Raw genomic sequence first — 26,521 nt, forward strand, 5'->3', positions numbered from 1 at the left:
ATTCACCACACCTGACCAGGTCAGGGATTGTCTATATTCACCACACCTGACCAGGTCAGGGATTGTCTATATTCACCACACCTGACCAGGTCAGGGATTGTCTATATTCACCACACCTGACCAGGTCAGGGATTGTCTATATTCACCACACCTGACCAGGTCAGGGATTGTCTATATTCACCACACCTGACCAGGTCAGGGATTGTCTATATTCACCACACCTGACCAGGTCAGGGATTGTCTATATTCACCACACCTGACCACCTGACCAGGTCAGGGATTGTCTATATTCACCACACCTGACCACCTGACCAGGTCAGGGATTGTCTATATTCACCACACCTGACCAGGTCAGGGATTGTCTATATTCACCACACCTGACCACCTGACCAGGTCAGGGATTGTCTATATTCACCTGACCAGGTCAGGGATTGTCTATATTCACCACACCTGACCAGGTCAGGGATTGTCTATATTCACCACACCTGACCAGGTCAGGGATTGTCTATATTCACCTGACCAGGTCAGGGATTGTCTATATTCACCACACCTGACCAGGTCAGGGATTGTCTATATTCACCACACCTGACCAGGTCAGGGATTGTCTATATTCACCACACCTGATCACCTGACCAGGTCAGGGATTGTCTATATTCACCACACCTGACCACCTGACCAGGTCAGGGATTGTCTATATTCACCACACCTGACCAGGTCAGGGATTGTCTATATTGATCACCTATATTCACCACAGGGATGACCAGGTCAGGGATTGTCTATATTCACCACACCTGACCACCTGACCAGGTCAGGGATTGTCTATATTCACCACACCTGACCAGGTCAGGGATTGTCTATATTCACCACACCTGACCAGGTCAGGGATTGTCTATATTCACCACACCTGACCAGGTCAGGGATTGTCTATATTCACCACACCTGACCAGGTCAGGGATTGTCTATATTCACCACACCTGACCAGGTCAGGGATTGTCTATATTCACCACACCTGACCAGGTCAGGGATTGTCTATATTCACCACACCTGACCAGGTCAGGGATTGTCTATATTCACCTGATCAGGTCAGGGATTGTCTATATTCACCACACCTGACCAGGTCAGGGATTGTCTATATTCACCACACCTGACCAGGTCAGGGATTGTCTATATTCACCACACCTGACCAGGTCAGGGATTGTCTATATTCACCACACCTGATCACCTGACCAGGTCAGGGATTGTCTATATTCACCTGATCAGGTCAGGGATTGTCTATATTCACCACACCTGACCAGGTCAGGGATTGTCTATATTCACCACACCTGATCACCTGACCAGGTCAGGGATTGTCTATATTCACCTGATCAGGTCAGGGATTGTCTATATTCACCACACCTGACCAGGTCAGGGATTGTCTATATTCACCACACCTGACCAGGTCAGGGATTGTCTATATTCACCACACCTGACCAGGTCAGGGATTGTCTATATTCACCTGATCAGGTCAGGGATTGTCTATATTCACCACACCTGACCAGGTCAGGGATTGTCTATATTCACCACACCTGACCAGGTCAGGGATTGTCTATATTCACCACACCTGACCAGGTCAGGGATTGTCTATATTCACCACACCTGACCAGGTCAGGGATTGTCTATATTCACCACACCTGACCAGGTCAGGGATTGTCTATATTCACCTGATCAGGTCAGGGATTGTCTATATTCACCACACCTGACCAGGTCAGGGATTGTCTATATTCACCACACCTGACCAGGTCAGGGATTGTCTATATTCACCACACCTGACCAGGTCAGGGATTGTCTATATTCACCACACCTGACCAGGTCAGGGATTGTCTATATTCACCACACCTGACCAGATCAGGTCAGGGATTGTCTATATTCACCACACCTGACCAGGTCAGGGATTGTCTATATTCACCTGACCAGGTCAGGGATTGTCTATATTCACCACACCTGAACAGGTCAGGGATTGTCTATATTCACCACACCTGAACAGGTCAGGGATTGTCTATATTCACCACACCTGACCAGGTCAGGGATTGTCTATATTCACCACACCTGACCAGGTCAGGGATTGTCTATATTCACCACACCTGACCAGGTCAGGGATTGTCTATATTCACCACACCTGATCACCTGACCAGGTCAGGGATTGTCTATATTCACCACACCTGACCACCTGACCAGGGATTGTCTATATTCACCTGACCAGGTCAGGGATTGTCTATATTCACCTGACCAGGTCAGGGATTGTCTATATTCACCACACCTGACCAGGTCAGGGATTGTCTATATTCACCACACCTGATCACCTGACCAGGTCAGGGATTGTCTATATTAACCACACCTGATCACCTGACCAGGTCAGGGATTGTCTATATTAACCACACCTGACCACCTGACCAGGTCAGGGATTGTCTATATTCACCACACCTGAACAGGTCAGGGATTGTCTATATTCACCACACCTGAACAGGTCAGGGATTGTCTATATTCACCTGACCAGGTCACCTGAGGGATTGTCTATATTCACCTGACCAGGTCAGGGATTGTCTATATTCACCTGACCAGGTCAGGGATTGTCTATATTCACCACACCTGACCAGGTCAGGGATTGTCTATATTCACCACACCTGACCAGGTCAGGGATTGTCTATATTCACCACACCTGACCAGGTCAGGGATTGTCTATATTCACCACACCTGACCAGGTCAGGGATTGTCTATATTCACCACACCTGACCACCTGACCAGGTCAGGGATTGTCTATATTCACCTGACCAGGTCAGGGATTGTCTATATTCACCTGACCAGGTCAGGGATTGTCTATATTCACCACACCTGACCAGGTCAGGGATTGTCTATATTCACCACACCTGACCAGGTCAGGGATTGTCTATATTCACCACACCTGATCACCTGACCAGGTCAGGGATTGTCTATATTAACCACACCTGACCACCTGACCAGGTCAGGGATTGTCTATATTCACCACACCTGACCAGGTCAGGGATTGTCTATATTCACCACACCTGATCACCTGACCAGGTCAGGGATTGTCTATATTCACCACACCTGATCACCTGACCAGGTCAGGGATTGTCTATATTCACCACACCTGACCACCTGACCAGGTCAGGGATTGTCTATATTCACCACACCTGACCAGGTCAGGGATTGTCTATATTCACCACACCTGACCAGGTCAGGGATTGTCTATATTCACCACACCTGACCAGGTCAGGGATTGTCTATATTCACCACACCTGACCAGGTCAGGGATTGTCTATATTCACCACACCTGACCAGGTCAGGGATTGTCTATATTCACCACACCTGACCAGGTCAGGGATTGTCTATATTCACCACACCTGACCAGGTCAGGGATTGTCTATATTCACCACACCTGACCAGGTCAGGGATTGTCTATATTCCCCACACCTGACCAGATCAGGGATTGTCTATATTCACCACACCTGATCCAGGTCAGGGATTGTCTATATTCACCACACCTGATCAGGTCAGGGATTGTCTATATTCACCACACCTGACCAGGTCAGGGATTGTCTATATTCACCACACCAGGTCAGGTCAGGGATTGTCTATATTCACCACACCTGATCACCTGACCAGGTCAGGGATTGTCTATATTCACCACACCTGATCACCTGACCAGGTCAGGGATTGTCTATATTCACCACACCTGACCAGGTCAGGGATTGTCTATATTCACCACACCTGATCACCTGACCAGGTCAGGGATTGTCTATATTCACCACACCTGACCAGGTCAGGGATTGTCTATATTCACCACCAGGGATTGTCTATATTCACCACACCTGACCAGGTCAGGGATTGTCTATATTCACCACACCTGACCAGGTCAGGGATTGTCTATATTCACCACACCTGATCACCTGACCAGGTCAGGGATTGTCTATATTCACCACACCTGACCAGGTCAGGGATTGTCTATATTCACCACCCTGACCAGGTCAGGGATTGTCTATATTCACCACACCTGACCAGGTCAGGGATTGTCTATATTCACCACACCTGACCAGGTCAGGGATTGTCTATATTCACCACACCTGACCAGGTCAGGGATTGTCTATATTCACCACACCTGACCAGGTCAGGGATTGTCTATATTCACCACCTGATCACCTGACCACCTGACCAGGTCAGGGATTGTCTATATTCACCACACCTGACCACCTGACCAGGTCAGGGATTGTCTATATTCACCACACCTGACCACCTGACCAGGTCAGGGATTGTCTATATTCACCACACCTGACCACCTGACCAGGTCAGGGATTGTCTATATTCACCACACCTGACCAGGTCAGGGATTGTCTATATTCACCACACCTGACCAGGTCAGGGATTGTCTATATTCACCACACCTGACCAGGTCAGGGATTGTCTATATTCACCACACCTGACCAGGTCAGGGATTGTCTATATTCACCACACCTGACCAGGTCAGGGATTGTCTATATTCACCACACCTGACCAGGTCAGGGATTGTCTATATTCACCACCAGGTCCTGACCAGGTCAGGGATTGTCTATATTCACCACACCTGACCAGGTCAGGGATTGTCTATATTCACCACACCTGACCAGGTCAGGGATTGTCTATATTCACCACACCTGACCAGGTCAGGTATTGTCTATATTCACCACACCTGACCAGATCAGGGATTGTCTATATTCACCACACCTGATCAGGTCAGGGATTGTCTATATTCACCACACCTGAACAGGTCAGGGATTGTCTATATTCACCACACCTGATCAGGTCAGGGATTGTCTATATTCACCACACCAGGTCAGGTCAGGGATTGTCTATATTCACCACATCACCTGACCAGGTCAGGGATTGTCTATATTCACCACACCTGACCAGGTCAGGGATTGTCTATATTCACCACACCTGACCAGGTCAGGGATTGTCTATATTCACCACACCTGATCACCTGACCAGGTCAGGGATTGTCTATATTCACCACACCTGACCAGGTCAGGGATTGTCTATATTCACCACACCTGATCACCTGACCAGGTCAGGGATTGTCTATATTCACCACACCTGACCAGGTCAGGGATTGTCTATATTCACCACACCTGACCAGGTCAGGGATTGTCTATATTCACCACACCTGACCAGGTCAGGGATTGTCTATATTCACCACACCTGACCAGGTCAGGGATTGTCTATATTCACCACACCTGACCAGGTCAGGGATTGTCTATATTCACCACACCTGACCAGGTCAGGGATTGTCTATATTCACCACACCTGACACAGGTCAGGGATTGTCTATATTCACCACACCTGACCAGGTCAGGGATTGTCTATATTCACCACACCTGACCAGGTCAGGGATTGTCTATATTCACCACTGATCAGGTCAGGGATTGTCTATATTCACCTGACCAGGTCAGGGATTGTCTATATTCACCACACCTGACCAGGTCAGGGATTGTCTATATTCACCACACCTGACCAGGTCAGGGATTGTCTATATTCACCACACTGACCAGGTCAGGGATTGTCTATATTCACCACCTGATCCCTGACCAGGTCAGGGATTGTCTATATTCACCACACCTGACCACCTGACCAGTCAGGGATTGTCTATATTCACCACACCTGAACAGGTCAGATTGTCACCTGACCAGGTCAGGGATTGTCTATATTCACCACACCTGACCACCTGACCAGGTCAGGGATTGTCTATATTCACCACACCTGACCAGGTCAGGGATTGTCTATATTCACCACACCTGACCAGGTCAGGGATTGTCTATATTCACCACACCTGACCAGGTCAGGGATTGTCTATATTCACCTGATCAGGTCAGGGATTGTCTATATTCACCTGACCAGGTCAGGGATTGTCTATATTCACCTGACCAGGTCAGGGATTGTCTATATTCACCACACCTGACCAGGTCAGGGATTGTCTATATTCACCACACCTGACCAGGTCAGGGATTGTCTATATTCACCACACCTGATCACCTGACCAGGTCAGGGATTGTCTATATTCACCACACCTGACCACCTGACCAGGTCAGGGATTGTCTATATTCACCACACCTGATCACCTGACCAGGTCAGGGATTGTCTATATTCACCACACCTGACCACCTGACCAGGTCAGGGATTGTCTATATTCACCACACCTGACCACCTGACCAGGTCAGGGATTGTCTATATTCACCACACCTGACCAGGTCAGGGATTGTCTATATTCACCACACCTGACCAGGTCAGGGATTGTCTATATTCACCACACCTGACCAGGTCAGGGATTGTCTATATTCACCACACCTGACCAGGTCAGGGATTGTCTATATTCACCACACCTGACCAGGTCAGGGATTGTCTATATTCACCACACCCTGACCAGGTCAGGGATTGTCTATATTCACCACACTGACCAGGGATTGTCACCTGACCAGGTCAGGGATTGTCTATATTCACCACACCTGACCAGGTCAGGGATTGTCTATATTCACCACACCAGGGATGATCACCTGACCAGGTCAGGGATTGTCTATATTCACCACACCTGACCAGGTCAGGGATTGTCTATATTCACCACACCTGACCAGGTCAGGGATTGTCTATATTCACCACACCAGGGATTGATCACCTGACCAGGTCAGGGATTGTCTATATTCACCACACCTGATCCAGGTCAGGGATTGTCTATATTCACCACACCTGACCAGGTCAGGGATTGTCTATATTCACCACCCTGACCAGGTCAGGGATTGTCTATATTCACCACACCTGACCAGGTCAGGGATTGTCTATATTCACCTGATCAGGTCAGGGATTGTCTATATTCACCACACCTGACAGGTCAGGGATTGTCTATATTCACCACCTGACCAGGTCAGGGATTGTCTATATTCACCACACCTGACCAGGTCAGGGATTGTCTATATTCACCACCTGACCAGGTCAGGGATTGTCTATATTCACCACACCTGAACAGGTCAGGGATTGTCTATATTCACCACACCACCTGGGTCAGATCATATTCACCACACCAGGTCAGGGATTGTCTATATTCACCACACCTGACCAGGTCAGGGATTGTCTATATTCACCACACCTGACCAGGTCAGGGATTGTCTATATTCACCTGATCAGGTCAGGGATTGTCTATATTCACCACACCTGACCAGGTCAGGGATTGTCTATATTCACCACACCTGACCAGGTCAGGGATTGTCTATATTCACCACACCTGAACAGGTCAGGGATTGTCTATATTCACCACACCTGAACAGGTCAGGGATTGTCTATATTCACCACACCTGAACAGGTCAGGGATTGTCTATATTCACCTGACCAGGTCAGGGATTGTCTATATTCACCTGACCAGGTCAGGGATTGTCTATATTCACCTGACCAGGTCAGGGATTGTCTATATTCACCTGAACAGGTCAGGGATTGTCTATATTCACCTGAACAGGTCAGGGATTGTCTATATTCACCTGAACAGGTCAGGGATTGTCTATATTCACCACACCTGACCAGGTCAGGGATTGTCTATATTCACCACACCTGAACAGGTCAGGGATTGTCTATATTCACCACACCTGACCAGGTCAGGGATTGTCTATATTCACCACACCTGACCAGGTCAGGGATTGTCTATATTCACCACACCTGACCAGGTCAGGGATTGTCTATATTCACCACACCTGATCACCTGACCAGGTCAGGGATTGTCTATATTCACCACACCTGACCACCTGACCAGGTCAGGGATTGTCTATATTCACCACACCTGACCACCTGACCAGGTCAGGGATTGTCTATATTCACCTGACCAGGTCAGGGATTGTCTATATTCACCTGACCAGGTCAGGGATTGTCTATATTCACCACACCTGACCAGGTCAGGGATTGTCTATATTCACCACACCTGATCACCTGACCAGGTCAGGGATTGTCTATATTAACCACACCTGATCACCTGACCAGGTCAGGGATTGTCTATATTAACACCACCTTATTTACCTGACCAGGTCAGGGATTGTCTATATTCACCACACCTGACCAGGTCAGGGATTGTCTATATTCACCACACCTGACCAGGTCAGGGATTGTCTATATTCACCACACCTGACCAGGTCAGGGATTGTCTATATTCACCACACCTGACCAGGTCAGGGATTGTCTATATTCACCACACCTGACCAGGTCAGGGATTGTCTATATTCACCACACCTGACCAGGTCAGGGATTGTCTATATTCACCACACCTGACCAGGTCAGGGATTGTCTATATTCACCACACCTGACCAGGTCAGGGATTGTCTATATTCACCACACCTGACCAGATCAGGGATTGTCTATATTCACCACACCTGATCAGGTCAGGGATTGTCTATATTCACCACACCTGAACAGGTCAGGGATTGTCTATATTCACCACACCTGATCAGGTCAGGGATTGTCTATATTCACCACACCTGGTCAGGTCAGGGATTGTCTATATTCACCACACCAGGTCAGGTCAGGGATTGTCTATATTCACCACACCTGATCACCTGACCAGGTCAGGGATTGTCTATATTCACCACACCTGATCAGGTCAGGGATTGTCTATATTCACCACACCTGACCAGGTCAGGGATTGTCTATATTCACCACACCTGATCACCTGACCAGGTCAGGGATTGTCTATATTCACCACACCTGACCAGGTCAGGGATTGTCTATATTCACCACACCTGATCACCTGACCAGGTCAGGGATTGTCTATATTCACCACACCTGACCAGGTCAGGGATTGTCTATATTCACCACACCTGACCAGGTCAGGGATTGTCTATATTCACCACACCTGACCAGGTCAGGGATTGTCTATATTCACCACACCTGACCAGGTCAGGGATTGTCTATATTCACCACACCTGACCAGGTCAGGGATTGTCTATATTCACCACACCTGACCAGGTCAGGGATTGTCTATATTCACCACACCTGACCAGGTCAGGGATTGTCTATATTCACCACACCTGACCAGGTCAGGGATTGTCTATATTCACCTGATCAGGTCAGGGATTGTCTATATTCACCTGACCAGGTCAGGGATTGTCTATATTCACCTGACCAGGTCAGGGATTGTCTATATTCACCACACCTGACCAGGTCAGGGATTGTCTATATTCACCACACCTGACCAGGTCAGGGATTGTCTATATTCACCACACCTGACCAGGTCAGGGATTGTCTATATTCACCACACCTGACCACCTGACCAGGTCAGGGATTGTCTATATTCACCACACCTGATCACCTGACCAGGTCAGGGATTGTCTATATTCACCACACCTGACCACCTGACCAGGTCAGGGATTGTCTATATTCACCACACCTGACCAGGTCAGGGATTGTCTATATTCACCACACCTGACCAGGTCAGGGATTGTCTATATTCACCACACCTGACCAGGTCAGGGATTGTCTATATTCACCTGATCAGGTCAGGGATTGTCTATATTCACCTGACCAGGTCAGGGATTGTCTATATTCACCTGACCAGGTCAGGGATTGTCTATATTCACCACACCTGACCAGGTCAGGGATTGTCTATATTCACCACACCTGACCAGGTCAGGGATTGTCTATATTCACCACACACCTGACCAGGTCAGGTATTGTCTATATTCACCACACCTGACCAGGTCAGGGATTGTCTATATTCACCACACCTGATCAGGTCAGGGATTGTCTATATTCACCACACCTGAACAGGTCAGGGATTGTCTATATTCACCACACCTGATCAGGTCAGGGATTGTCTATATTCACCACACCTGAACAGGTCAGGGATTGTCTATATTCACCACACCTGATCACCTGACCAGGTCAGGGATTGTCTATATTCACCACACCTGACCAGGTCAGGGATTGTCTATATTCACCACACCTGACCAGGTCAGGGATTGTCTATATTCACCACACCTGATCACCTGACCAGGTCAGGGATTGTCTATATTCACCACACCTGACCAGGTCAGGGATTGTCTATATTCACCACACCACCTGACCAGGTCAGGGATTGTCTATATTCACCACACCTGACCAGGTCAGGGATTGTCTATATTCACCACACCTGACCAGGTCAGGGATTGTCTATATTCACCACACCTGACCAGGTCAGGGATTGTCTATATTCACCACACCTGACCAGGTCAGGGATTGTCTATATTCACCACACCTGACCAGGTCAGGGATTGTCTATATTCACCACACCTGACCAGGTCAGGGATTGTCTATATTCACCACCAGGTCAGGGATTGTCTATTTCACCTGACCAGGTCAGGGATTGTCTATATTCACCTGACAGGTCAGGGATTGTCTATATTCACCACACCTGACCAGGTCAGGGATTGTCTATATTCACCACACCTGACCAGGTCAGGGATTGTCTATATTCACCACACCTGACCAGGTCAGGGATTGTCTATATTCACCACACCTGACCAGGTCAGGGATTGTCTATATTCACCACACCTGACCAGGTCAGGGATTGTCTATATTCACCACACCTGACAGGTCTTGTCTATATTCACCTGACCAGGTCAGGGATTGTCTATATTCACCACACCTTGATATTCACCACCTGACCAGGTCAGGGATTGTCTATATTCACCACACCTGATATTCACCTGGGTCAGGGATTGTCTATATTCACCACACCACCTGACCAGGTCAGGGATTGTCTATATTCACCACACCTGACCAGGTCAGGGATTGTCTATATTCACCACACCTGACCAGGTCAGGGATTGTCTATATTCACCACAGGTCAGACCACCTGACCAGGTCAGGGATTGTCTATATTCACCACACCTGATTCACCTGACCAGGTCAGGGATTGTCTATATTCACCACACCTGACCAGGTCAGGGATTGTCTATATTCACCACACCTGACCAGGTCAGGGATTGTCTATATTCACCACACCTGACCACCTGACCAGGTCAGGGATTGTCTATATTCACCACACCTGACCACCAGGTCAGGGATTGTCTATATTCACCACACCTGACCACCTGGGTCAGGGATTGTCTATATTCACCACACCTGACCACCTGACCAGGTCAGGGATTGTCTATATTCACCACACCTGACCAGGTCAGGGATTGTCTATATTCACCACACCTGACCTGACCAGGTCAGGGATTGTCTATATTCACCACACCTGACCAGGTCACCTGACACACCAGGTCAGGGATTGTCTATATTCACCACACCTGACCAGGTCAGGGATTGTCTATATTCACCACACCTGACCAGGTCAGGATTGTCTATATTCACCACACCTGATCCAGGTCAGGGATTGTCTATATTCACCACACCTGACCAGGTCAGGGATTGTCTATATTCACCACACCTGACCAGGTCAGGGATTGTCTATATTCACCACACCTGACCAGGTCAGGGATTGTCTATATTCACCACACCTGACCAGGTCAGGGATTGTCTATATTCACCACCTGACCAGGTCAGGGATTGTCTATATTCACCACCTGATCAGGTCAGGGATTGTCTATATTCACCACACCTGACCAGGTCAGGGATTGTCTATATTCACCACACCTGACCAGGTCAGGGATTGTCTATATTCACCACACCTGACCAGGTCAGGGATTGTCTATATTCACCACACCTGATCAGGTCAGGGATTGTCTATATTCACCACACCAGGTCAGGGATTGTCTATATTCACCACACCTGACCAGGTCAGGGATTGTCTATATTCACCACACCTGACCAGGTCAGGGATTGTCTATATTCACCACACCTGACCAGGTCAGGGATTGTCTATATTCACCTGACCAGGTCAGGGATTGTCTATATTCACCACACCTGATCACCTGACCAGGTCAGGGATTGTCTATATTCACCACACCTGACCAGGTCAGGGATTGTCTATATTCACCACACCTGACCAGGTCAGGGATTGTCTATATTCACCACACCTGACCAGGTCAGGGATTGTCTATATTCACCACACCTGAACAGGTCAGGGATTGTCTATATTCACCTGATCAGGTCAGGGATTGTCTATATTCACCACACCTGACCAGGTCAGGGATTGTCTATATTCACCACACCTGACCAGGTCAGGGATTGTCTATATTCACCACACCTGAACAGGTCAGGGATTGTCTATATTCACCACACCTTGAACAGGTCAGGGATTGTCTATATTCACCACACCTGAACAGGTCAGGGATTGTCTATATTCACCACACCTGAACAGGTCAGGGATTGTCTATATTCACCTGACCAGGTCAGGGATTGTCTATATTCACCACACCTGACCAGGTCAGGGATTGTCTATATTCACCACACCTGAACAGGTCAGGGATTGTCTATATTCACCACACCTGAACAGGTCAGGGATTGTCTATATTCACCACACCTGAACAGGTCAGGGATTGTCTATATTCACCACACCTGACCAGGTCAGGGATTGTCTATATTCACCACACCTGAACAGGTCAGGGATTGTCTATATTCACCACACCTGACCAGGTCAGGGATTGTCTATATTCACCACACCACCTGACCAGGTCAGGGATTGTCTATATTCACCACACCTGACCAGGTCAGGGATTGTCTATATTCACCTGACCAGGTCAGGGATTGTCTATATCACCTGACCAGGTCAGGGATTGTCTATATTCACCACACCTGACCACCTGACCAGGTCAGGGATTGTCTATATTCACCACACCTGATCACCTGACCAGGTCAGGGATTGTCTATATTCACCTGACCAGGTCTGACCACCTGACCAGGTCAGGGATTCAGGGATTGTCTATATTCACCACACCTGACCAGGTCAGGGATTGTCTATATTCACCACACCTGATCACCTGACCAGGTCAGGGATTGTCTATATTCACCACACCTGATCACCTGACCAGGTCAGGGATTGTCTATATTCACCACACCTGACCACCTGACCAGGTCAGGGATTGTCTATATTCACCACACCTGACCAGGTCAGGGATTGTCTATATTCACCACACCTGACCAGACCAGGTCAGGGATTGTCTATATTCACCACACCACCACACCTGACCAGGTCAGGGATTGTCTATATTCACCACACCTGACCAGGTCAGGGATTGTCTATATTCACCACACCTGACCAGGTCAGGGATTGTCTATATTCACCACACCTGACCAGGTCAGGGATTCAGTCTATATTCACCACACCTGACCAGGTCAGGGGATTGTCTATATTCACCACACCTGACCAGGTCAGGGATTGTCTATATTCACCACACCTGACCAGGTCAGGGATTGTCTGACCACACCTGGTCAGGGATTGTCTATATTCCCCACACCTGACCAGATCAGGGATTGTCTATATTCACCACACCTGACCAGGTCAGGGATTGTCTATATTCACCACACCTGACCAGGTCAGGGATTGTCTATATTCACCACACCTGACCAGGTCAGGGATTGTCTATATTCACCACACCTGATCACCTGACCAGGTCAGGGATTGTCTATATTCACCTGATCAGGTCAGGGATTGTCTATATTCACCTGATCAGGTCAGGGATTGTCTATATTCACCTGACCAGGTCAGGGATTGTCTATATTCACCACACCTGACCAGGTCAGGGATTGTCTATATTCACCTGATCAGGTCAGGGATTGTCTATATTCACCACACCTGAACAGGTCAGGGATTGTCTATATTCACCACACCTGATCACCTGACCAGGTCAGGGATTGTCTATATTCACCACACCTGACCAGGTCAGGGATTGTCTATATTCACCACACCTGACCAGGTCAGGGATTGTCTATATTCACCTGATCAGGTCAGGGATTGTCTATATTCACCACACCTGACCAGGTCAGGGATTGTCTATATTCACCACACCTGACCAGGTCAGGGATTGTCTATATTCACCACACCTGAACAGGTCAGGGATTGTCTATATTCACCACACCTGAACAGGTCAGGGATTGTCTATATTCACCACACCTGAACCAGGTCAGGGATTGTCTATATTCACCACACCTGAACAGGTCAGGGATTGTCTATATTCATTGAACACCTATATTCACCTGACCAGGTCAGGGATTGTCTATATTCACCACACCTGACCAGGTCAGGGATTGTCTATATTCACCTGACCAGGTCAGGGATTGTCTATATTCACCACACTATATTCACCTGACCAGGTCAGGGATTGTCTATATTCACCACACCTGACCACCTGGTCAGGGATTGTCTATATTCACCACACCTGACCAGGTCAGGGATTGTCTATATTCACCACACCTGACACTGACCAGGTCAGGGATTGTCTATATTCACCACACCAGGGATTGTCTATATTCACCTGACCAGGTCAGGGATTGTCTATATTCACCACACCTGACCAGGTCAGGGATTGTCTATATTCACCCTGACACCTGACCAGGTCAGGGATTGTCTATATTCACCACACCTGACCAGGTCAGGGATTGTCTATATTCACCACACCTGATCACCTGACCAGGTCAGGGATTGTCTATATTCACCACACCTGACACCTGACCAGGTCAGGGATTGTCTATATTCACCACACCTGACCAGGTCAGGGATTGTCTATATTCACCACACCTGACCAGGTCAGGGATTGTCTATATTCACCACACCTGACCAGGTCAGGGATTGTCTATATTCACCACACCTGACCAGGTCAGGGATTGTCTATATTCACCACACCTGACCAGGTCAGGGATTGTCTATATTCACCACACCTGACCAGGTCAGGGATTGTCTATATTCACCACACCTGACCACCTGACCAGGTCAGGGATTGTCTATATTCACCACACCTGACCAGGTCAGGGATTGTCTATATTCACCACACCTGACCAGGTCAGGGATTGTCTATATTCACCACACCTGACCAGATCAGGGGATTGTCTATATTCACCACACCTGACCAGGTCAGGGATTGTCTATATTCACCACACCTGACCACCTGACCAGGTCAGGGATTGTCTATATTCACCACACCTGACCAGGTCAGGGATTGTCTATATTCACCACACCTGACCACCTGACCAGGTCAGGGATTGTCTATATTCACCACACCTGACCAGGTCAGGGATTGTCTATATTCACCACACTCAGGGATTGTCCACCTGACCAGGTCAGGGATTGTCTATATTCACCACACCTGACCAGGTCAGGGATTGTCTATATTCACCACACCTGACCAGGTCAGGGATTGTCTATATTCACCACACCTGACCAGGTCAGGGATTGTCTATATTCACCACACCTGACCAGGTCAGGGATTGTCTATATTCACCACACCTGACCAGGTCAGGGATTGTCTATATTCACCACACCTGACAGGTGATTGTCTACCACCTGACCAGGTCAGGGATTGTCTATATTCACCACACCTGACCAGGTCAGGGATTGTCTATATTCACCACACCTGACCAGGTCAGGGATTGTCATATTCACACACCTGACCAGGTCAGGGATTGTCTATATTCACCACACCTGACCACCTGACCAGGTCAGGGATTGTCTATATTCACCACACCTGATTCCACCTGACCAGGTCAGGGATTGTCTATATTCACCACACCTGACCAGGTCAGGGATTGTCTATATTCACCACACCTGACCAGGTCAGGGATTGTCTATATTCACCACACCTGACCACCTGATCAGGTCAGGGATTGTCTATATTCACCTGACCACCTGACCAGGTCAGGGATTGTCTATATTCACCACACCTGACCAGGTCAGGGATTGTCTATATTCACCACACCTGACCAGGTCAGGGATTGTCTATATTCACCACACCTGACCAGGTCAGGGATTGTCTATATTCACCACACCTGACCACCTGACCAGGTCAGGGATTGTCTATATTCACCACACCTGACCACCTGACCAGGTCAGGGATTGTCTATATTCACCACACCTGACCAGGTCAGGGATTGTCTATATTCACCACACCTGACCAGGTCAGGGATTGTCTATATTCACCACACCTGACCACCTGACCAGGTCAGGGATTGTCTATATTCACCACACCTGACCACCTGACCAGGTCAGGGATTGTCTATATTCACCACACCTGACCACCTGACCAGGTCAGGGATTGTCTATATTCACCACACCTGACCAGGTCAGGGATTGTCTATATTCACCACACCTGACCAGGGTCAGGGATTGTCTATATTCACCACACCTGACCAGGTCAGGGATTGTCTATATTCACCACACCTGACCAGGTCAGGGATTGTCTATATTCACCACACCTGACCAGGTCAGGGATTGTCTATATTCACCACACCTGACCAGGTCAGGGATTGTCTATATTCACCACACCTGACCAGGTCAGGTCAGGGATTGTCTATATTCACCACACCTGACCAGGTCAGGGATTGTCTATATTCACCACACCTGACCACCTGACCAGGTCAGGGATTGTCTATATTCACCACACCTGACCAGGTCAGGGATTGTCTATATTCACCACACCTGACCACCTGACCAGGTCAGGGATTGTCTATATTCACCACACCTGACCAGGTCAGGGATTGTCTATATTCACCACACCTGACCAGGTCAGGGATTGTCTATATTCACCACACCTGACCAGGTCAGGGATTGTCTATATTCACCACACCTGACCAGGTCAGGGATTGTCTATATTCACCACACCTGACCAGGTCAGGGATTGTCTATATTCACCACACCTGACCAGGACAGGGGGATTGTCTATATTCACCACACCTGACCAGGTCAGGGATTGTCTATATTCACCACACCTGACCAGGTCAGGGATTGTCTATATTCACCACACCTGACCAGGTCAGGGATTGTCTATATTCACCACACCTGACCAGGTCAGGGATTGTCTATATTCACCACACCTGACCAGGTCAGGGATTGTCTATATTCACCACACCTGACCAGGTCAGGGATTGTCTATATTCACCACACCTGACCAGACCAGGTCAGGGATTGTCTATATTCACCACACCTGACCACCTGACCAGGTCAGGGATTGTCTATATTCACCACACCTGACCAGGTCAGGGATTGTCTATATTCACCACACCTGACCAGGTCAGGGATTGTCTATATTCACCACACCTGACCAGGTCAGGGATTGTCTATATTCACCACACCTGACCAGGTCAGGGATTGTCTATATTCACCACACCTGACCAGGTCAGGGATTGTCTATATTCACCACACCTGACCAGGTCAGGGATTGTCTATATTCACCACACCTGACCAGGTCAGGGATTGTCTATATTCACCACACCTGACCACCTGACCAGGTCAGGGATTGTCTATATTCACCACACCTGACCAGGTCAGGGATTGTCTATATTCACCACACCTGACCAGGTCAGGGATTGTCTATATTCACCACACCCTGACCAGGTCAGGGATTGTCTATATTCACCACACCTGACCAGGTCAGGGATTGTCTATATTCACCACACCTGACCAGGTCAGGGATTGTCTATATTCACCACACCTGACCAGGTCAGGGATTGTCTATATTCACCACACCTGACCAGGTCAGGGATTGTCTATATTCACCACACCTGACCACCTGACCAGGTCAGGGATTGTCTATATTCACCACACCTGACCAGGTCAGGGATTGTCTATATTCACCACACCTGACCAGGTCAGGGATTGTCTATATTCACCACACCTGACCACCTGACCAGGTCAGGGATTGTCTATATTCACCACACCTGACCAGGTCAGGGATTGTCTATATTCACCACACCTGACCAGGTCAGGGATTGTCTATATTCACCACACCTGACCAGGTCAGGGATTGTCTATATTCACCACACCTGACCAGGTCAGGGATTGTCTATATTCACCACACCTGACCAGGTCAGGGATTGTCTATATTCACCACACCTGACCACCTGACCAGGTCAGGGATTGTCTATATTCACCACACCTGACCACCTGACCAGGTCAGGGATTGTCTATATTCACCACACCTGACCACCTGACCAGGTCAGGGATTGTCTATATTCACCACACCTGACCAGGTCAGGGATTGTCTATATTCACCACACCTGACCACAGGGATTGACCAGGTGACCAGGTCAGGGATTGTCTATATTCCCCACACCTGACCACCTGAGGTCAGGGATTGTCTATATTCCCCACAGACCAGGTCAGGGATTGTCTATATTCACCACACCTGACCAGGTCAGGGATTGTCTATATTCACCACACCTGATATTCCCACACCTGACAGGTCAGGGATTGTCTATATTCACCACACCTGACCAGATCAGGGATTGTCTATATTCACCACACCTGACCACCTGACCAGGTCAGGGATTGTCTATATTCACCACACCTGACCAGGTCAGGGATTGTCTATATTCACCACACCTGACCAGATCAGGGATTGTCTATATTCACCACACCTGACCAGGTCAGGGATTGTCTATATTCCCCACACCTGACAGGTCAGGGATTGTCTATATTCACCACACCTGACCAGGTCAGGGATTGTCTATATTCACCACACCTGACCAGGTCAGGGATTGTCTATATTCACCACACCTGACCAGATCAGGTCAGGGATTGTCTATATTCACCACCTGACCACCTGACCAGGTCAGGGATTGTCTATATTCACCACACCTGAGGATCAGGTCAGGGATTGTCTATATTCACCACACCTGACCACCTGACCAGGTCAGGGATTGTCTATATTCACCACACCTGACCACCTGACCAGGTCAGGGATTGTCTATATTCACCACACCTGACCAGGTCAGGGATTGTCTATATTCACCACACCTGATCACCTGACCAGGTCAGGGATTGTCTATATTCACCACACCTGACCAGGTCAGGGATTGTCTATATTCACCACCTGATCACCTGATCAGGTCAGGGATTGTCTATATTCACCACACGATCACCTGATCAGGTCAGGGATTGTCTATATTCACCACACCTGACCAGGTCAGGGATTGTCTATATTCACCACACCTGAACACACCTGACCAGGTCAGGGATTGTCTATATTCACCACACCTGACCAGGTCAGGGATTGTCTATATTCACCACACCTGACCAGGTCAGGGATTGTCTATATTCACCACACCTGACCAGGTCAGGGATTGTCTATATTCACCACACCTGACCAGGTCAGGGATTGTCTATATTCACCACACCTGACCACCTGACCAGGTCAGGGATTGTCTATATTCACCACACCTGAACAGGTCAGGGATTGTCTATATTCACCACACCTGACCACCTGACCAGGTCAGGGATTGTCTATATTCACCACACCTGACCAGGTCAGGGATTGTCTATATTCACCACACCTGACCAGGTCAGGGATTGTCTATATTCACCACACCTGACCAGGTCAGGGATTGTCTATATTCACCACACCTGACCAGGTCAGGGATTGTCTATATTCACCACACCTGATCACCTGACCAGGTCAGGGATTGTCTATATTCACCACACCTGACCACCTGACCAGGTCAGGGATTGTCTATATTCACCACACCTGATCAGGTCAGGGATTGTCTATATTCACCTGGTCAGTCAGTCAGTCTGGGTCTGTAATGGTTGTGTTGACCCCTCTGTCTCCCAGTCAGTCACTAACCTGTGGTCCTGCCTCTCTCTCCTGTAATGGTTGTGTTGACCCCTCTGTCTCCCAGGCCGGTCACAGTCCTGCGGAGACCCGTAGTGGTCCAGTTCCTCTAGGACCCCGCTATGCCCCGCCATCCTAGCCAGCTCCCTGGCGTCCCGGCCCTGCGTGTCGACCACGCCCACCCACGCCGCCCCCTGCTGGAGGAGGAGCCTAACGACACCCCGCTGCCCTGCTGCCGCTGCACACATCACACCTGTCCACCACCAGCTGTCCTGGAGAGAGAGAGAGAGAAATGGAGGAAGAGAGAGAGAGTCAGGGAGAGGGAGGAGAGAGAGAAAGAGAAAGAGAGTCAGGGAGAGAAAGAGAGTCAGGGAGAGAAAGAGAGAAAAAGAGAGAGAAAAAGAGAGAGAGAGAGAGAAAAAGAGAGAGAGAGAGAGAAAAAGAGAGAGAGAAAAAAGAGAGAGAGAGAAAAAGAGAGAGAGAGAGAAAGAGAGAGAGAGAGAGAAAGAGAGAAAGAGAGAGAGAAAGAGAGAGAGAGAGAAGAGAGAGAGAGAGGAGATTGGAAGGAGGTTGGTTCGAGGGCAACAGGAAGGAGGTTCATTGGGGGCAACAGGAAGGAGGTTCGTTGGGGGCAACAGGAAGGAGGTTCGTTGGGGGCAACAGGAAGGAGGTTCGTTGGGGGCAACAGGAAGGAGGTTCGTTGGGGGCAACAGGAAGGAGGTTCGTTGGGGGCAACAGGAAAGCAGTTGGTTAGAGCGCAACAGGAAGGAGGTTCGTTGGGGGCAACGAGAAGGAGGTTCGTTGGGGGCAACAGGAAGGAGGTTTGTTCTAACGCAACAGGAAGGAGGTTGGTTCGAGGGCATGTTAGCGTTTTAAAGGGGAAACAGGACTGAAGGCTAAAAGTTTGCGGTAGGTTGTTCCAATCAATGAACTCAAAACCTTGAAACCTGATAATATATTTCCACTTGACTCCACCAGACAATAAACACATCCTAAGAGTTCTGAACATGTCGTCATGGAGCTTTTTAAATCGAACATGTGAAATTCGATGCATTTAGAACCACGTATTTGATTATTATTCAAGTTGAATACAAAGCCGTGAATTGAGTACTTGACCTACTGGCATCCTGATGTAGTGAGTTTGGCTCCTCCTGATGAGGCAGTTCTGCCCGGGACTTCAAAAGTAATCAGGCTAACAGGTCAAAGAGGGGGAATTCCTCTTGGTCTAATGGTCAGGACACTGAGGGGATTTGATTAACCTGCCCCAGGGTGAATGGCCAGTCACATGACCTTTTTGAAACCGGTGAGGGAGGTGCGCCCTGCTCAAATAGAACAGTAATCTTTCAAATATATGTAAGACACTTCGGAGGCTGCTGAGGAGAGAACGGCTCGTAATAATTGCCGGAACGGAGCAAATGGAATGGCATCCAAAACATGGAAACCATGGAAACCGTGTGTGTGATGTATTTTAATAATAATAATAATAATAAATGAATAAATATAATAAATAAATAAATAAATAAATAAATAATTCAGGATAAACCATGGAAACCATGGAAACCGTGTGTGTGATGTATTTTAATAATAATAATAATAAATGAATAAATAGTCACTTAACAATAGCATCTAAAACTTAGGGGTGGGGTGATAAATAAATAAATAAATAAATAAATAATTCAGGATAAGAAGGGGGAAAGGAGAAGATTAATTGTTGTCGTCTGCATAGCAATGATAAGAGAGACCATGTGAGGTTATGACAGAGCCAAGTGACTTGGTGTATAGCGAGAATAGGAGAGGGCCAAGAACAGAGCCCTGGGGGACACCAGTGGTGACCATGGAAACCATGGAAACCGTGTGTGTGATGTATTTTCTAACATTCCCACTGATTCCGCTCCAGCCTTTACCACGAGCCCGTTCTCCCTGATTCAGGAGAAACCAACTTCCTGAGGTAAGAATACTACATTTTCAGGCAAATAAACCATTTTTTTTATCGAAAGCCCCACTTCAGCATGTGAAAACACAACATCCTCTACTCATTAGTCCACATGCATCGCCTAGGTCACTTTTTGTTTTGAGCCATGTTCTCCGTGGGCTTTGAACACCTGACTCACACCCGGGAAGCAGCCCGGTGATAAAAACTAAAATCACTTTTCACTCCGCCAACGCGGTCTAGTAATCCATTCTCCTACTTGGTTTCTCCCCGTGGGAGACCCAGGTTCAGATCCCTCCTGTTAGCTAATCCCCGTGGTTCAGATCCCTCCTGTTAGCTACTCCCCGTGGTTCAGATCCCTCCTGAGGAGAGGAGTGGAAAGAAGGAGGAGGCAGAGAGGAAAGAGTCAAGCTTAGCTACTCCCCGTGGTTCAGATCCCTCCTGTTAGCTACTCCCCGTGGTTCAGATCCCTCCTGTTAGCTAAGTAGGCTCCCAAGTCATGGTTCAGATCCCTCCTGTTAGCTACTCCCCGTGGTTCAGATCCCTCCTGTTAGCTACTCCCCGTGGTTCAGATCCCTCCTGTTAGCTACTCCCCGTGGTTCAGATCCCTCCTGTTAGCTACTCCCCGTGGTTCAGATCCCTCCTGTTAGCTACTTGATACAAAGACCGTGGTTCAGATCCCTCCTGTTAGCTACTCCCCGTGGTTCAGATCCCTCCTGTTAGCTACTCCCCGTGGTTCAGATCCCTCCTGTTACCTACTCCCCGTGGTTCAGATCCCTCCTGTTAGCTACTCCCCGTGGTTCAGATCCCTCCTGTTAGCTACTCCCCGTGGTTCAGATCCCTCCTGTTACCTACTCCCCGTGGTTCAGATCCCTCCTGTTACCTACTCCCCGTGGGAGACCCAGGTTCAGATTCTGTTACCTACCTGGAAGTTGACATCCACCCCCCGGGACAGCAGGCCTCTCACCCCAGACAGGTCTCCTTCCTGGGCACAACGCAGCAGTCTTAGCCCCTCCAGCTCCGTGGTAGTGCTGGTGGTGTTAGCCTGCTGCCTGCTAGCCTGTGGGAAAGAATGCATGTACTCTAGTTACATGTTGGTCAATCAGCAGATGCTTCACTGGTTCTATATAGAGTATAAGGAACACAATCACTATAATGAAATATGTGGATCGATAAGACAGTCAAAATGCCACAGCATGTCATAGCCAACATAACATAGGCTATGCTAATACACTGTATGTTTATACTTCAACAAGGTTGAACAAGGTACACCTGTTAATTGAAATGCATTCCAGGTGACTACCTCGTGAAGCTGGTTGAGAGAATGCCAAGAGTGTGCAAAGCTCTCGTCAAGGCAAAGGGTGGCTCCTTTGAAGAATCTAAAATATATTTAGATTTGTTTAACACTTTTTTTTTGGTTACTACATGATTCCATGTGTGTTATTTCATAGTGTTGATGTCTTCACTAGTATTATACAATGTTAGAAATGAGTAAAAATTAAGAAAAACCCTGGAATGAGTAGGTGTCAACTTTTGACTGGTACTGTGTATATATACTGAGGAAATACTTTATTTTTTAAATCATACATGTCATGATCATAGATGATGTAGCTACTAGGCTATATTTGTAGTGTTTGTGGTACCTGGACGTGCTGCCCTGCTTCTCTCCCCCTGCGGTTCTCTCTCCCCCTCTGCTCCATTCCTCGTCTCTCCTTTCCATCCCCTTCTTCTATGAGGCTTTGATAGAAGCGCCGTGCCTCCTCTCCTCCGAGGGTGCTGGGTTGAGGTCCGGTGGCTGCGCCTGCGTTTCCCGACCACAGCAGCTCTTCTTCTCGGGCCGGGGTGAAGTAGCTTAGAGAGCTCATGTCTGGGACCGGTTGATCGGCGGCGCTGGAATGTCTAGCTGACCGCTAGACAGACTAGTAACGTTACAGTCACCTAAAACACAGTTGACCAGTCGGATAATGATTAGATTTATGTAAACGAGGTAACTGTCGTTAACTTAGATAACTTAGGTTAGGTAACTTACGTTCGTTAATCACTTTTTCTGGAGTCTGGAAATGTCGGTGTAAGGTTATTTTTTCTTCATACAGCTAATTAACTACTCAATGACTCGTCTAATTCCTCCATCATATTGTTACTTTTAGTTGGTAGCTAAGTGTAGTTAGCTAGCCTCAACCAAATATATTGTCTGTGCCTCGACGCTCGGTCGTAAAGGATAATATGTGGCTGTGACTTATCAACCAGAATTAGCAGCTAGCACACTGAATTTAACGTTAGGTACCTAGATATTTAACAAAAAGTTTATATATATATATAACAAAGTTTATTTCTATATATAAAATAAAGAGTTCTCAAATGTAAATATATATATATATTTTTAAATACTATCAAAATAGTTAGTTCCCTACCGGAAGTAACGTGCCTCCATCTTTGTTGTTGTCGGTTTGCGACGTCATGTCCACTATTTTCTACGTCACGCGTACAAACGTCACGCGTCTCCACGTCGCCTCCTGCTGACCGGAGTTGGTATAACGCAGCAAAAGTCCTTTTAGGGACACAATTTTCACACGAATTCAGTCAAACAAACATATAACACATAGGTCTATATAACAGCGCGCCTAAACGGTGTACCAGTCGATATTAAATATTGGTGTTCCACATTTTATTGATATTCAGACCAAAATATGTTGCATTAATCAAATCATTTGTAATACTGAACAAAAAAATATGCACGCAACATGCAAAAATGTCGAGGATTTTACTGAGTTACAGTTCATGTAAGGAAATCAGTCAATTGAAATAAATTCATTGGATTCATGGATTTCACATAGATTAGGGTGGGCATAGGCCCACCCATTGGGGAACCAGGCCCATCCAATCAGAATGAGTTTCCCCCCCCAAAAAGGGCTTTATTATAGACAGAAATACTCCTCTGTTTCATCAGCTGTCTGAGTGACTGGTCTCAGACAATCCCGCAGGTGAAGAAGCCGTATGTGGAGATCCTGTGCTGGCGTGGTTACACGTGGTCTACTGGTGTGTCTTTTATTTCAGCTCATGAAACATGGGACCAACACTTCACATGTTGCGTTTATATTTTTCTTCAGTGTAAAATCAGCGCCTGTGTTTTCTCTGACATGGTGGAATAACATTGATGGAAACATTCATGAGGTTGTGAATGTTTTTGTATGTTAACAACTTATCAATTTTATCATAACTAAACGTGTTGTATTTGGTACAAATCATTCCTTTAAGTACAAATATTAAACTAGGCACAAGACCTCAGTCTGGTAATGAATGATGTGGCTGTTGAGCTAGTAGCTAGAGAAAAATATTAAACTAGGCACAAACTGGTTGAATCAATGTTGTTTCAACGTAATTTGTCAACAAATTGTGACATGGAATCGACGTGGAAAATACATTGGATTTCCAAAAAGTCATCAACATAAACTATTGTTTCGACAGTGAAATTTCAACCATGGTATTGTCACCATAGTAACCAACGTTTAACAGACAAACCGTGTATAAAATACAGTGCCTTTTGAAATAACTCATTTCACATTTTGTTTCATAAGAAAAGTTCCAGAGTGGCGCAGTGGTCTGAGGCACTGCATCTCAGTCCGAGAGGCGTCTCTACAGTCTCTGGTTCAAATCCACGGTGGCATCACATCCGGCCGTGATCGGAGGTGCCGTAGGGCGGCGCACAATTGGCCCAGCGTTGTCCGAGTTTGGCCAGGGGAGGCCGTCATTGTAAATAAGAATTTGTTCGTAAATGACTTGCCTAGTTAAATATAAAAATTGTGACTTAACAAATCACATAATAAGTAACATGGACCCCTTGTGAAATAATAGGGGTTGATGTGATATTTGAATGACTAATCCCTCAGTCCCTCATACATACAACATCTGTAAGGTCCCTCAGTCTAGTAGTGAATGACTAATCCCTTCCTCTGTCCCCTATACATACAGCATCTGTAAGGTCCCTCAGTCTAGTAGTGAATGACTAATCCCTTCCTCTGTCCCCTCAGTCTAATAGTGAATGACTAATCCTTCCTCTGTCCCCTCAGTCTAGTAGTGAATGACTAATCCCTTCCTCTGTCCCCCATACATACAACATCTGTAAGGTCCCTCAGTCAAGTATTGAATTTCAAGCACAGATTCAGCGACAAAGACCAGGGAGCTTTCGAAGTTCTCATTATAAAATAATTTGGGGCAGTGATGGGTAGATGGAAATAATTTGGTGCAGTGATGGGTAACAATAACAAATGTTATTGGGGAAAAATGCACCAAATTATACAAAAAAATAAAATAAATCTTCAACATAGAAATGCTACCAAAAATAAATTACTGAAACTTGAGACAAATGACGGAGTCACCTGTGATTCGCCAAATGATATTTTGAAAGAGGAAGCAAAGTACTTTAAGCATATGTTTTCATTTCAGTCTCCTCCAATTCCTCTAACCAACGCTAATGGTATGGATTTTTCCCCCTTATTAATAATGTAAAACTAACAGCTGTACAGAAAGACTCATGTGGTTAAATGACAGAAGAGCTGTACAGAACGACTCATGGGATTAAATTACAGAAGAGCTGTACAGAAAGACTCATGGGATTAAATTACAGAAGAGCTGTACAGAAAGACTCATGTGATTAAATTACAGAACAGCTGTACAGAAAGACTCATGTGATTAAATTACAGAAGAGCTGTACAGAAAGACTCATGGGATTAAATTACAGAAGAGCTGTACAGAACAACTCATGGGATTAAATTACAGAAGAGCTTTACAGAAAGACTCATGTGGTTAAATGACAGAAGAGCTGTACAGAAAGACTCATGGGATTAAATTACAG

At 47.2% G+C, this 26,521-nt stretch overlaps 1 protein-coding gene across 3 annotated transcripts in view; it reads right to left on the reverse strand.

Annotated features, from left to right (window-relative positions):
- Positions 1–24,150, reverse strand: part of LOC124002777 (G patch domain and ankyrin repeat-containing protein 1-like) — a 39,309-nt gene extending 15,159 nt beyond the window's left edge. The window contains exons 1-4 of one of the 3 annotated variants that reach the window (XM_046310503.1): positions 24,081–24,150; positions 23,313–23,607; positions 22,595–22,729; positions 19,752–20,011 (exon numbers count right to left, since the gene is read on the reverse strand). In XM_046310503.1, coding sequence (XP_046166459.1) covers positions 19,752–20,011; positions 22,595–22,729; positions 23,313–23,534 — 617 coding nt within the window. In that variant the 5' untranslated portion in view covers positions 23,535–23,607; positions 24,081–24,150. The other 2 variants (XM_046310504.1, XM_046310502.1) reach the window with 2 other exon arrangements.
- Between the last annotated feature and the right edge of the window lie 2,371 nt (positions 24,151–26,521).

The sequence above is a fragment of the Oncorhynchus gorbuscha genome, linkage group LG18, assembly GCF_021184085.1.
Source record: "Oncorhynchus gorbuscha isolate QuinsamMale2020 ecotype Even-year linkage group LG18, OgorEven_v1.0, whole genome shotgun sequence".
NCBI lineage: Eukaryota > Metazoa > Chordata > Actinopteri > Salmoniformes > Salmonidae > Oncorhynchus > Oncorhynchus gorbuscha.